A 12,642-nucleotide genomic window follows, 5' to 3' on the forward strand; every position below is an offset into this window, starting at 1 on the left:
GTTCTGATTGATGATGGGAATAATGGACATGCTGTTTCCTGGTGCCTCTGTGCAGGATTCCAAGAGTGCTTTGGGGCTTTTTGTGTCGTTTGTGAGGGAGAATTCTTGTAGTGTTTTCATTTCAGTAATGACATGGTACTTTCCTCTTTAGGCTGGTATCTTCTTACAGATCAAGAAGGTAAAGCAAAGCAGAAAAAAGCCATTAATTTATAAATTAATTCAGTACTTGGTCTATAGCCAGAGGCTTTTAACAAATGCACTTTTTGGAGGACACTTCCAATCTCTTGCTGCTGCTAACTGCATTACTTGGGCAGCTCAGTGCTAAGGAGTAAAAATGTGTCCATCACCTTTTCTTTGTCTAAGTTGCCTTTAAAATGGGTTAACTTAAATCAGTTTTCTCAACGGCAGTATGGTGCTGTTTTGGCAGAATGAGCCCATCAGTCTCAGCATTTATAGATAAACAGGTTTGTTACCATGGCATTGGAGCATTGTCAGAGAAGACACAGCACGTGCCTATAGATGAGTTGTAAGAGTTGCCTGTAAGAGGCGTCGTGGGCTGGGTGGTGGGTGGGAGGATATTCCTAGCAGCGGCTCTTGCCTGGTGGCAGCTCAGCAAGGCCTTGAAAATTGGAGTGGGGCCTCCTTGTTAGAAGTCATTATTGTGGATTTGGGCCTACAGAAGCAGCTGTTTCCCCACCAGGATTTAATTTCTCATGTAGGCACTAGCAGGCTGTGCTGCCAGCACTTCTGTCCCTTCTGGGTGCCCTCCACATTTTCACAGATTGACAGAATATTCTGAGTTGGATGGGACCCATGGGATCATTGAGTCCAACTCTTCATGTAAATGGCCCATATGGGGATTGAACCCACAAACTTGGTGTTATTAGTGCCAGGCTCTAACCAGCTGAGCTCATCTCAGGGATCACTGGATGTATTTTGCACCACAGGCTTTCCCTTTGAACTGGCTTGCCTGATCCTTTCATTCAGGTTAACATGTTGCCTTAGTGTGAATGAATTTGAGCTGTCTCTGGAGGAAGGCTCAGGCAAGAGCACAGGCCTGCAGAAGCTTTCTGCCAGTGAAAAGTGGGGGAAATTATTTTGTAAAAAAATAATTATTTTAATTATTAAGATTAAACATCTTATAAAAATTAATCTTTCTGTTTCCTTTTCGTCCAAGAGACCATGATAGCCCTGAGTTTTTTTGTTAATTAGTGAACCAGATTTTTTTTTTTAATGAGATGGCAGGCTGTCTCTGTCAGTCTGTTCTTTGGAAGTGGTCCCATGTTTCTGATTAAAATCTTTACCCTCTTCTGCTGTACAAAAATGTAGGCTTTTTTATCTTTGCAAGTAAAAGGAGGGTTTTTTAAAAGGGGAATTTTATTACTTGTAGTGTAAAATTCATATTGAGTGATTTTGTCAGCACATGAGAAGTGGGAAATAATTAATGAGAAAGCTATGACAGAAGATAACAAGTAATGGTCACCTGTCTTTTCCTTTAATGGGTATGAAGAAAGTATTAGCAATAAATAGTGTGTGATTTCCATGTGCTTGACAGTCCCTTCTTTCTCCTACACTGGCCTTTTCCTTTTGGCCTGTGAGGGTTTTAATCGTACATTTTTGAAAACTTGTTTCTAAGTCCCTCTAGCTAAAGAGAGGCATACTATTTATTTTAAATAATCTTTTCTCCACCTAATTTTCCTTTTAAAATAGCCATATGCTAATGTTTGCTGCGTTTAAGGAGTTTATTTTCTCTGGAATTAACCTATTGACGATTTTTTAAAAAATTGACAACGAACAAAAAACAAATCCAAAGTAACACTCGTGAAGCATGGTGCCTGAGTGTTTGAATCTTATTTGTGTTTTGTGTTCTTACTTTACTACTAATAAGGCAGAAGTAATAAAAAAGTCTTTACCTAAAAGTTCTTCTCCAGAGCTTGTGCAGATGAATAACCAGTAGAAGCTGAGTTGTAAATCTGTGAGATAAGTAGCCTTCATACCAATTGTAATCTCGGATTATCATGTATGTCTCCCTATTAGGTTATAAGCCTTTAAAACCATATAGCTGAGAAAAGCAGTATATTGTGAAAAACCACATGGAGAGAGAGGCTGTTCCTGTTAGAAAGGGATTATTGCTCCCGGCTGTCAAAAAGGAAGATGGACTGTGGTGGTTTTGTTGTACTGCTGAAAACATAATTGCTCAACAATACGAGAGCTCCTTTTGGGACAGGATTGTGTGTCTGCAGTCAAGCATTTTTCAGAGGGCACAGGATGGCCAGATTAGTGGTTGGATTTTTTGTCTGCTGTTACTAAGAGCCACCTTTGTGCAGATCTGTAACTTGGTGCTCCTGGCCCCTCACTTTTGCCATGCTGAACAGTTCAGAGTTGAATCTATCCAGTGGTTTTAGCAGAAAACAGACACTTCAACATAATATTTGTTTGTCTTCCAAAAGTTTTATTTTTTCATCATTCTATTTTCCTTATTTACCTTTTTCTTTTTTTTTTCTGGGTGGTTTTTTTTTCCCTGTTTCTCCATACCCTTTCTTAAAGAAACCAAAGCAGGAATAGGAAGGATTCTTCCTTGACATTATTGTTTTAAGTGTGATGTCATTATATAGGGAGCAGAGTTTGACACTTTCATCAAAAGTAATCTGCCTTTTAGCTTAAGTGCTGGGAAAGCAAATATTGTGACATTTTAGAAAGTCACTGGGATAATACTAAGTGTCTTTCAAATACAAAATGGTAATTTACATTTGAATGCCTTGGTGTCTATTCCTGTTAGGAACAATTTCTCTGTCCTACTTACTTTAAAAGACCAAACGCCAGGAAAGAATCAAGAGGTTCTTTAGAGAAATTTAAATAATTTTTAACAGGTTGCTGTTTATAGTACCTACTCTGTTGCAAATGGGGAATACTTACGTTGGCCTGTTTCACAGAAAAAACTTCTTCAAAGTGCGTAACCTTCAGCCCCTAATTGAAATTGAATGTTTTTATAGCAGAATCCCCAAACATGCCATAAATCAGACCTAATACTACACAGCATCTCTGTCTGTGCTCTGCTGGAGTGGTGCACATTGCAGTAATACATTGATGATTAGAGAAGGTGGATTTTGGATTTCTCTAACTTCAGCTACAGTGAAGAGCACACAGTTGGGTTTAAAAGTAAGAAAAAAATACTGTTCATTCATTTCATTGATAAAATCCATGGGATTATCATACATAGTGAGAAACAAGTGGTAGTTTCAAACTCCTAGAACCTATATGGTATGGCACTTTGGTAAAGTAAAGCCTTCTGTATTTCTTGATATGTGCTGTTATGATTGAGCAGGGTAATTAGACAGCATATTGTTCACTAAACAAAACAATTCTGGGTGACATTCCTGAATTATAGTGGTTATTAACTGACAAATCTCTATTATTCATCTTGCTGTACGCCTTAAAGATTGCTGGATCAGCAAGCTTAACAAATACCAATGGACAGTGCTGATTTAGGGGAAGAGTGACATGTAATTGGTCCTTGTCTGTAACAGAATAAACCTTGTGTGGTTTATCATGCTGAAATTAAATGGTTAAATCTAGAGTTCATGGCTAGTTTAAATATCTATGCAGCTACTTCAGAATATGAATCTAAAGTGTTTTTAAAATCTAAGCAAAACCTCTCTGTTTGTTTCTTTATGATGCTGTACTTTGGGATAAGTATGGGAGAACAGCTCTGGATTAGCCCAGGGTTAGGAAATAGGCTGATGTTGTTCTTCGAGTCTGCAGCCAGATTCGGTGTCTTAGGGCTGCATTGTGCAGGCTCCTAGAGGACAAGCCCAGCCTTCCTCTAATCACGTTAGGCAGATAAAAACGGGAGGCAGAACAAACAAACAGCAAAAAAAGAAGGGCAGCTAAGGAGATGGGAGGTCTGGAAGCAGGAGTGAGATCTTTGGAGTGGATTTTATCAGCCCCAGGCTCACGGGGCTGCCCCAGCTCGGGCAGTTGTGTTTGGCTTTCACAGAGGTGGCTGCAAGGCTGAACCCAGTGCGGCCGCATCGCTGCGTGGACGTTGTTTAATCTGAATGAAGGAGTGCCATTTATTGCACTAAAGGTTTTGCATGACTCATTAATAAACTTTCTCTTATCTAATTGGAGTGCTTTAGTAGGATGCAGTATAACCTCAGCGTGCTATTAAAGAAAAATTATATTTTCTTGTAATGAAAAATGCAGAGTTACTAATTGAAAAGCTTATAATTCCAGCAGCAAATGAGGCATGAAATATATTGCCAAAAATACAGTGCTCAAAAACACTGGCAGTAAATATTTTATCTTGGTGCTAATTAAGAGCTTGAACTTAAAACTGAGCATTCTAAATTTACACAATAATGAAATTAACCTAATGGTACCAATGTAACCTTATGTTATTCTGGTGGATTCTGTCCTCCACTTACACATTGCTGATGGTGGAGGAAGTTCATAGCTCTAGCAGTAAACAGAAATTTCTTCTTGTCTTCATAGTGCCTTTTTATTTATTTAGGAGTCTATTGAGAAACTGAAGACGAAATAACAGCAAGCTTGTGGTTTCATTAACTGCAAGGAAAAGAGTTTAATGCAAGAAAAAAACTCCCACAATTTTTTTTTTCCCTGCTGACTTGGTTTCTTAATTTGACTTTCCTCTAGCAGGATCTGTTTAATTAATTAGCTTTTCTATTAACATTTATCCAAAAAATGTGGTGGTTTGGCTCCTGTTGTTATTTCATTGATTTTCTTCTGTTTTTCAGATCTCTGTTAGTAGAGCTAAAGTGTACCCTTTATCCAGGAGCATTTTCTGGCCCAAATTTGAAGGATAAACACTTGTAACATCCTAAGAGTCTTAAAGTAGTAGATGTAATTTAAAAATTAAAAAAAATTTACACTCAGCTCTCAACAGAACATTTGATGAAGGAAGTGGTAGCTTAGCATGCAGCTGTACTTCTGTAGCCTTTTTAGGCTGTGCTTAAAGCCTGGTAGGGATGGAAGCTGCTCGCTGCGTGTCCGTGCAGCACCCGGCTGCGGCAGCTCTCCCAAAGGCTTCTGGAACGGGGTCTTCTCAGGGGGTGCCTTTGCAGTTTGATGTTCCCTCTAGTGTTTGAGGACTGGAAATGCTGAGTCTGATCTTCATCAGGTTGCTGCAAAATGATCAGATGTTCTACTACGGCTCCCTGGATCCCATGGACAGGGTTTTATGCGGGAAAGTCAATAGGAGGGAATGTAGGGGCTTGACTTCAGTTTCAGTGTATGTAATTGCTACGTTATCAAATGGCTTTGGCCATGTGCTGTGCTCTGGATGACCTTTAGAGTATAGGACCTGAGTCTGAATGGCTTCTGTGTTATCACATCACATTTCTGCTTACCTCTATGGGCAGACCAAATGTGGAGCCTTTCAAAGCAGAATTTGATTTCAGAGCTGCTTAGATGGTTATCTCCCAAGCTATTTATTGGTTTCATCAACACAGTAAATTGTCTCAAGTCTCCTAAAGAAGTACTTACAGAGATTTCTATGGCTGATTAATTGCAACAGTTTGCTAGATAAGAATAAAGACAAATGATTATTTAAACCTGCTTATGTACCATGACTCTTTCTTCCTTGATTGTGGTAGAGTGCCAGCTGATGAAGACAGAGCGACCTAAACCAAACACATTTATCATTAGATGCCTCCAGTGGACCACAGTAATTGAAAGAACATTTCATGTGGAGACTCCAGAGGAGCGGTATGTTTCATTCATATTTAATGCATAAACTCCTTGCAAAAGCAGATGCAAGTGTTCAGCATTAATAGTGAGTCCTCTGCTGAAGCTCTTATTTATCAGATGATGTACGTCTGGACTGAAAAGTGACAAAGAATTTTCGAGTGCCTTCAGTTTTAGTGCATTTTCCAGTATAAAAGCAGCCCTAAAGGGAGGGTTTCAGAGAGTGGATTTTGAGCAGTGTTTGTAAGTGAATTGTTGCTAGGTTGGGTATCCAAAACGGACAGGTGCAGGTGTGTACCAGCACACAGGTAGTTATTTCTGGAATGTAAGGTTCATTTCTCACTGGAAATGTTGTGGTATGTAAAATGAAGGGTTTTTGACCTGGGAGTTTCTGGAAGGATGAGCACAAATGAAATAGAGATTGAGGCAGAGTTGAGTTGTATCAAAATAGTGACCTTTTAAAGTCTATTTAGACACCCTGTTTCTAAAGGAAAAGTTAGTTGTATCATTGCTGATTGCTAATGTTTTATGCAAATTAGATAATAAAGGTGATAGTTATCTGCTGCAGGTGCAGATTTCTGTTTCATCTTTTAGGAAACAAAGCTAAGAGCTACATCCTGTGCTCTCAACATTGGAGAACTGATCTCTTACCTCCAGAGAAAACAGTTTTCCAGCACAGCTATAATACAGCTACTGAGTATTTAAATATTTACTTGGTTTTTAGAAACTGAACTCAAATTATTCGAGTATCATTACCCTAAGGGAGTGGGTATCTTAAAACCCTGGTCCTCCCTAGATATGATCCTAGCACATGTTTATTTTGAAGACCAGTAAATTCTACCAAGAATTACTCACTTATTTCTTTCATAGCCTTTGCATGCACTTTGCATACTCCTTATTATTGCTTTTCATTCTGTTACAATGATCAGAAGAAGGTTTAGTCAAATTAAAAGCAGAGAAAAAGAAACTTGTCCTTGTTTCTTTTAGGAACTTCGTGGTCAGTGACCCTAAAGGGAGTGAATAGCAGTTTCCACTTGGGGGAAGATTGTATTTCAATCTTGTTTTGTTCCCTCCTAGCCAATTAAGTCAGCTTTGTGACACTTCAGGGCTCAGAGTGTTAGTCACCTCTGTTGTGTACTCTTGAGACATAAAAGCTGAGGGTGAAATTCTGTTCTCCCAGAAATCAAAGATACTCACTTCAGGAGGGCTGAGATCTCAACCAAGTCAGTAACAAAAGAGATATGAAGGTCAATATGCCTTTAGCTTTCTATATACCTTTAGAACCAATGTTTGCTTTTTTGAAAGAAATGGAGAGAGAGAAGTTGTGGAAAAAGAAGTTATTTTTGTAATCATTTTGAATGTAAAAATATGACTAGTAAATAAGGGAATGTGTTAGGGATGGTGAATGGAGCAGTCTGTGCTGGGAGTATAGGGAGAATGTTCTGAATGTTTGACATTACCTTGCTGCCCCATACAGGGCTGGATGAATTGTGCACAATTCAAGCAAAATCCAAAATAAAAATGCACAAGGCAGGAAAGATCTTACGTGGGGCAATTTTTATTAAAATCTAATGTTGATACTTTTTCCCATGGACTTTGCTTCCTCTGGGGAATGATCTGCCTCTTGCATCCATTATAAATGGAAACTCACATGTTCAGATATGATTTTTTAAAAAAACCAACTTCATAGGACCAGTGAAAAATTGGACATTGATAAGGATGGCATGGCTGCACTGCAGATTGTGCACAGAGCTGTTCAGCATTAGCTGCTGCTGTAGTAGCAAAATATTTTACCTGGGATGTCCTTAGGAGAAGAATTTAATGAGTCCCTAGAAAACACCAACTAAATCACCACATCCTGTTCCCTGCATATACAAAAGAAGTAAACATAAAAGTTCAGACAGTCTACTGGATGTGTCTTCAGCCCCTGTGTGTGTGTCTTTAAAGCCTGTCCTGAGACCCTGGAAGCCCTTAGGAGTTGTATTCTTTATGTTCAATAAATTTGCAGTGAAATCGAGGGAAGGCCAAGAACTTTCACTTCAGTAGCTTCAAAGGTGTGAAATCTCCCAAAGGACACTGGAGTGGAAGTTGTCTCCATGGGAGTTGAAGGGGTCACTGTTAGAGCACTGGTTGCTGAAACAGCTGTGGAAACTTTAGTGTAACTAAGACCTGTGCCTAAGATGAAATGTCACTGGTTTTGCTGACATTCTGCTAAAGTTTACACAGCAATTGCTGTACTAATGTCATCACCTTTACAACAGAAGAATAACCTAAGTGTCCTGAGCTTTAAGACCTTTTCCAAGAACATCTCTTGCCACTTTAGCCACTAAAATTTGGGATATGTGTGTGAAGAGGGGCCAGAGTGTCCCCAGGAGTTGGATGTGTGTTTCAGTGCACCATAGAAATGTAGAAACTGCTTTAATTGCTTTGTGTGTCATATAAGCCTTTTGCTTTTTGGTTTTGGCAAGTCTGTTTTGGTTATGTAAATCTCTTTATCACCAGGTCATATCCTGAGCTGTTGACTGAATGCCCATTAGAAATTCTGTTACCCAAAAAGTCTTGTATTATGTCCAGACTGGGAGGACTTCAGTTGTCTCTTGTTTCTAGTATGATTAATAAGATTTTTAAAATGCATTTTTACAGTGCTTGAAAATGCACATAATTCATCATATCTTCCATTGATTCATGAGAGAGTATTAGTGGCTCTGGATTCCTTGGTGATCCTTGCCATGGCAGATGGTAATCTAAAGCCACAAGTAATTAATGCCTTTGCCTATATTTTGCCAGGGAAGAATGGACAAAAGCCATCCAAACAGTAGCAGACAGCCTCAAGAAACAAGAGGAAGAGATGATGGATTTCAGATCTGGCTCTCCCAGTGATAATTCAGGTGCCGAAGAAATGGAAGTTTCTATGACAAAGCCAAAACACAAAGTGGTAAGTGGGTATAGCAGGAATGACTGCTTCTTAGGTCTTCTCAAATATAGACAAGAAGTAAGCTGTCTGTACCCCTGACAATTACATGATTGGCTGTAGATGCAGCTTCTGGAGCAAACAGTTGTCTCAGCTGAGCAGAGCCTGCCTGGGTCGGCCAGAGTTCTGAGTTCACGTGTCCTTACTGGATGGCTTTCAAGGCCAGCTCAGGTCTGGGTTTGGTTTGCCCATTTTCCTATGGTACAGAGCCGGAAACCAAAGCTCCTGCTGGACCTTGTGACACTCTAAACTCGTTGGAGGCTGGTGCAGAAGTATTCTGGTGGATTTGCAGGATTTAGGGTGGGTCCATGGATTTTATTGCTCTGGATTAAGGGTTTAGGCTAACTCCAGCCAGCCACTGCAGTGTCTGTCCATAGTGCTCCTACAGCTTGGGGTTTTGCATTAGGCACTACATAGTGTGAATGCAGAGGGGCAGCTAAGGAATGACCTTCCGTGACATGAGTATGTGCCTGAGGAGATCTTTGCCCTTTTGAGCCTTTTTAGGTATCCGTCTTCACCTTCCCTTTATTTCTTTCTACCCCATTGTGTTCTCTTAGCATTTCTGTTTTTGAAAGTGTTCCCACCTGTTCCTGCAAGAGAGAATTGATAGAACCTTTCCCCATGCAAATCCATTGTCTGTGGATTTTAGGTGGCCACTTTCTTGTGTCTTCATCTCACCATTGTCATCCTCACCCACTTTCATAAGTTTGTTTCAGTTTTGGGGGAACTGATGAAGTTTTATAAAAAGATATCCACCAGTGTCTTCACTAAGCTTATGTGATACCCTTGTGTCATGTCAGTGCTTTCAGAGTGATGTGGTTGGCTACTTTAATGACACTCTGAGTCAGAGCTTGCCAGCAGGCTTCTGGGTCTTTGGCTGAACAGATCCTGCTCTTGCTGAGGAGACCTTCATAGAAATGCAGGAACCACCTCATTTATCAGATGGATACAGTCTTCTGAAGCAGTGACTCTCTTCCTTGACATGTTATTGAGGATAACCAAAATTATTATTGGGGTCCTGACATCAACTGTATTGAGCAATTTGGCAGAAAATCTCCTCACCCAGCTCTAGGGAAGAATATGGAAGATTGCTGTTGGGGACATCTTAATTTTCTTCCCAAACTGAGGCTGCAGCAGCAGCATTTGATTGTGTCAGTCCTATTGTTGCTGTGTTGGCAATGGTCACTGATCTGATGGCAGTGTCTCTACTCAGCCTCTGATTCCTCCAATGTTTTTCCTCATGGTGAAACATATCAGAGTAAATGGTTGATCTGTGAGGCAGTGTCAGAGTCTGGAAAGATGTGATGTCTCAGGATATTTTGGTGTGCATGTGTGGGGGAAGGGGCAGGTGAGGCCTTGCTCTGGTGAGACAGTGAAGTGCCCCACCTCTCCCCAGAGCCTGTATCCCAGCCTGGCAGAGCTGCCAGTCACTGACACACCAGAGGCAGTGCTCCATTCTCCCCTAACCCAGTTCCTGAGAGGCCAGATGACCACAGTCCCACATGGGGGAAAGACCCATGAAGGCCAAGGGATATTTAGGGCCAAACACAAGGCCATCACCTTGTCTAGACCCTCCCTGTTCCTGGAGTTTCTGTCTGAGCTCAGCTGGAACCCAGGAGTTAATAGCTGTATGTGTGCTTTTCTAGATTTTTCCTGTCTTTTTCTCCTCATTCCCTCTTGTTGGAATATTTTGAGTAATTTACCATCAAATGGATTCATAGTTTGCTAAGGTGAATGGTCCAAGTTAATGTTTTGAGAAGTGTTTTATATTGATTGGACATTGTAGTAAACCTTTACCGAAGTAGCCTGATTTTCTAAAGTTTGCCAGCAAGTGTTTTGTGTTGTTTTGACCTCTTGAGAATATCTGGTTGGTATTTCTTCTTTGTGTCCAGCTCAGAATAAGGAGAAGGTAGTTTTCTGTCAAAACCGGTATTTTCTGGCAAAAAAGTCATGAAATCCCAGGTATAGAAGCTTGATCAGACACAGACATGTGGTCTGAGAAAATCTGGCAGAAAACGCAGGTATATATTGGAGCTTTGTCAAAAGAAGAGAAAAAACTGCCTGGTAAGGGTTCAACTTCGGAGTCCTCAATGGCTGCCCAGAAAGATAAAAAGCACGTGTTGGAAGGGCCAGAGAAAGAGCTGATGAAGCTGCAAATTGCCTTGGAGGCTGAAACAATAGCTCGCCTCAGGGTGGAGTGAGAATTAACAGCCCAAAAGCAACTAGCCCGAAACCTGAGAAACCTGTTAAACAACTTTGTGCGGGGAACCAAAGAGCTTTAGAGTTGCAAATTAACTCCATTGAGGAAGCTGTGGAGGATGAACCAGGGAATCCAGCCTAGGGGAGGAGTTGTGCCTCCCTGAAGGTGATTTCAACCCTCTCAGCTCTTCCGAGGAGTTTGAGGCAACAAAGCCAAACGCCTCCCCAACCCATAAACTCCGCCCATCGGTAAAAAATGAAGAGGTGGGACTCCCTGAGCATGATGTCACTGATGTCACCTCCCTCCACTCCTAGGAGGAGGGATTTGACTCGGCAAAGCCAACCCCCACTGCCCCTCACCCCTGCTATCCAGAGGCAGAGCAGATGGTGATGATATCACACTCTCCAACAGAACTGGTTAATTTGCAAGGGAAAATTTGCAGTCGTCCTAAAGAAAATAAAACTGAGAATGTTTTGAAAATTTCACTGATGGGGAGTGAAGCAAAGCTTTCTGAGGAAGAAGCAGTCTATTGTGTGAAAAGTTTAAACCTGTTTATACTAGAGTTTATATTTGTTGGAAGGGGGAAAACTCATCCCTCTCCCCACTCCAACATGTGGCAAAATTACTGAAAGTATGGCAGGCAGTGGGCTTCCAACCAGTGCACGGGAAACAGCCAGTGCCCTGTTGGCCTTCTCCAGTCTTACTGTTATTTATTACAAAATTTAAGGATCAAGCCCAAGACAAACTCTGTGCCAGCTCCAAAAAGTGGGAGAGGGTGGTGAATTCAAATACTCTCAAAGTTTCCCTGTCTTTGCAATGAAGCTTTGCAAGCTCCTCCTACACTGCCCTGTGCTGGCAGCAGTGGGTATTGAGCCTTACCAACCGCTAGAGACCAGAGGTGGGACTGCAGAATCCGTAACCTCTGGGGGAAAAAGACTTTTGTCATTGTGCAAGTTTGTTGTTCTGGTCTTGGTAATAACTTTCTTTGCATGTTCAAGTATATCCTGACCAGGCAGAAGACTCAGTGAATGTCTGGAAGTGGAATAAGGAGCTGCTTAAGCAGAAGCGGAAAGGACTAACTATACACACAGCTGTGAGATCTGCAGCTGGAGACATCTAAATTATGTGATTAAAGTCAGCTCTGGACAAAGAGGAGCACAGAGGGACTGTATTGGACAATACAGTAAACAGCAAATCCATTGGAGAGAAAGCTGCAGTGAAGTCTGAAATCTAAAATTAAATACATTAAATGGTTTATCATCTTTATTTTCAGAACAGTGTCCCCAGTATGCCAGCAGTGTTGTTTGCTCCTGCTTTAGTTAACCATCCTAGCAGGACTTTGTACCTAACAATTGTAGTAGCAAGTGTGGTTTCAAGGTAGTGAGCAAGAAAGAAAAGAGAGTGGTGTCCTTTTCCCTAAGGACCAGTCTGACATCACACACACAGAATAAATATATGTTATTGGTTGGCTTTTGGACTGGAGTCCAAATTTGCAAAATTGGATGTAACAGAATATGTAGATCCAATTAAAACTGTTTTGTCTAAAGTGAAAAGGCCTCAAAAGAATGGCTAGGTCCTCTAATTCAAGTCGGCCTACGAGGCTCAGAATGCTCATCAGTGTTGTTAAGATCCTAGATAACTTAAGTTTCATTAGTGATGGTTGCATTTTTTATGTGTTCTAAGGTTATTTTCACAGACTGTTAATTATTCAATTAAATTTTCTATAGCAGAGAACACAAAAGATTGCCAAGTAGATGCTTCCTCT

General features: G+C 40.8%; 1 protein-coding gene across 4 annotated transcripts in view; it reads left to right on the plus strand.

Annotated features, from left to right (window-relative positions):
* The window catches only part of AKT1 (AKT serine/threonine kinase 1), a 78,876-nt gene that overhangs the window by 40,392 nt on the left and 25,842 nt on the right, over nt 1-12,642 (plus strand). For all 4 annotated transcript variants that reach the window (XM_084208547.1, XM_084208546.1, XM_084208545.1 and 1 more), the window contains 2 exons: nt 5,616-5,727; nt 8,494-8,641. In XM_084208547.1, coding sequence (XP_084064673.1) covers nt 5,616-5,727; nt 8,494-8,641 — 260 coding nt within the window. The remainder of the gene's footprint in view (nt 1-5,615; nt 5,728-8,493; nt 8,642-12,642) is intronic.

Source organism: Fringilla coelebs, assembly GCF_963513975.1.
Source record: "Fringilla coelebs genome assembly, chromosome: 6".
In the NCBI taxonomy this organism is placed as follows: Eukaryota; Metazoa; Chordata; class Aves; order Passeriformes; family Fringillidae; genus Fringilla; species Fringilla coelebs.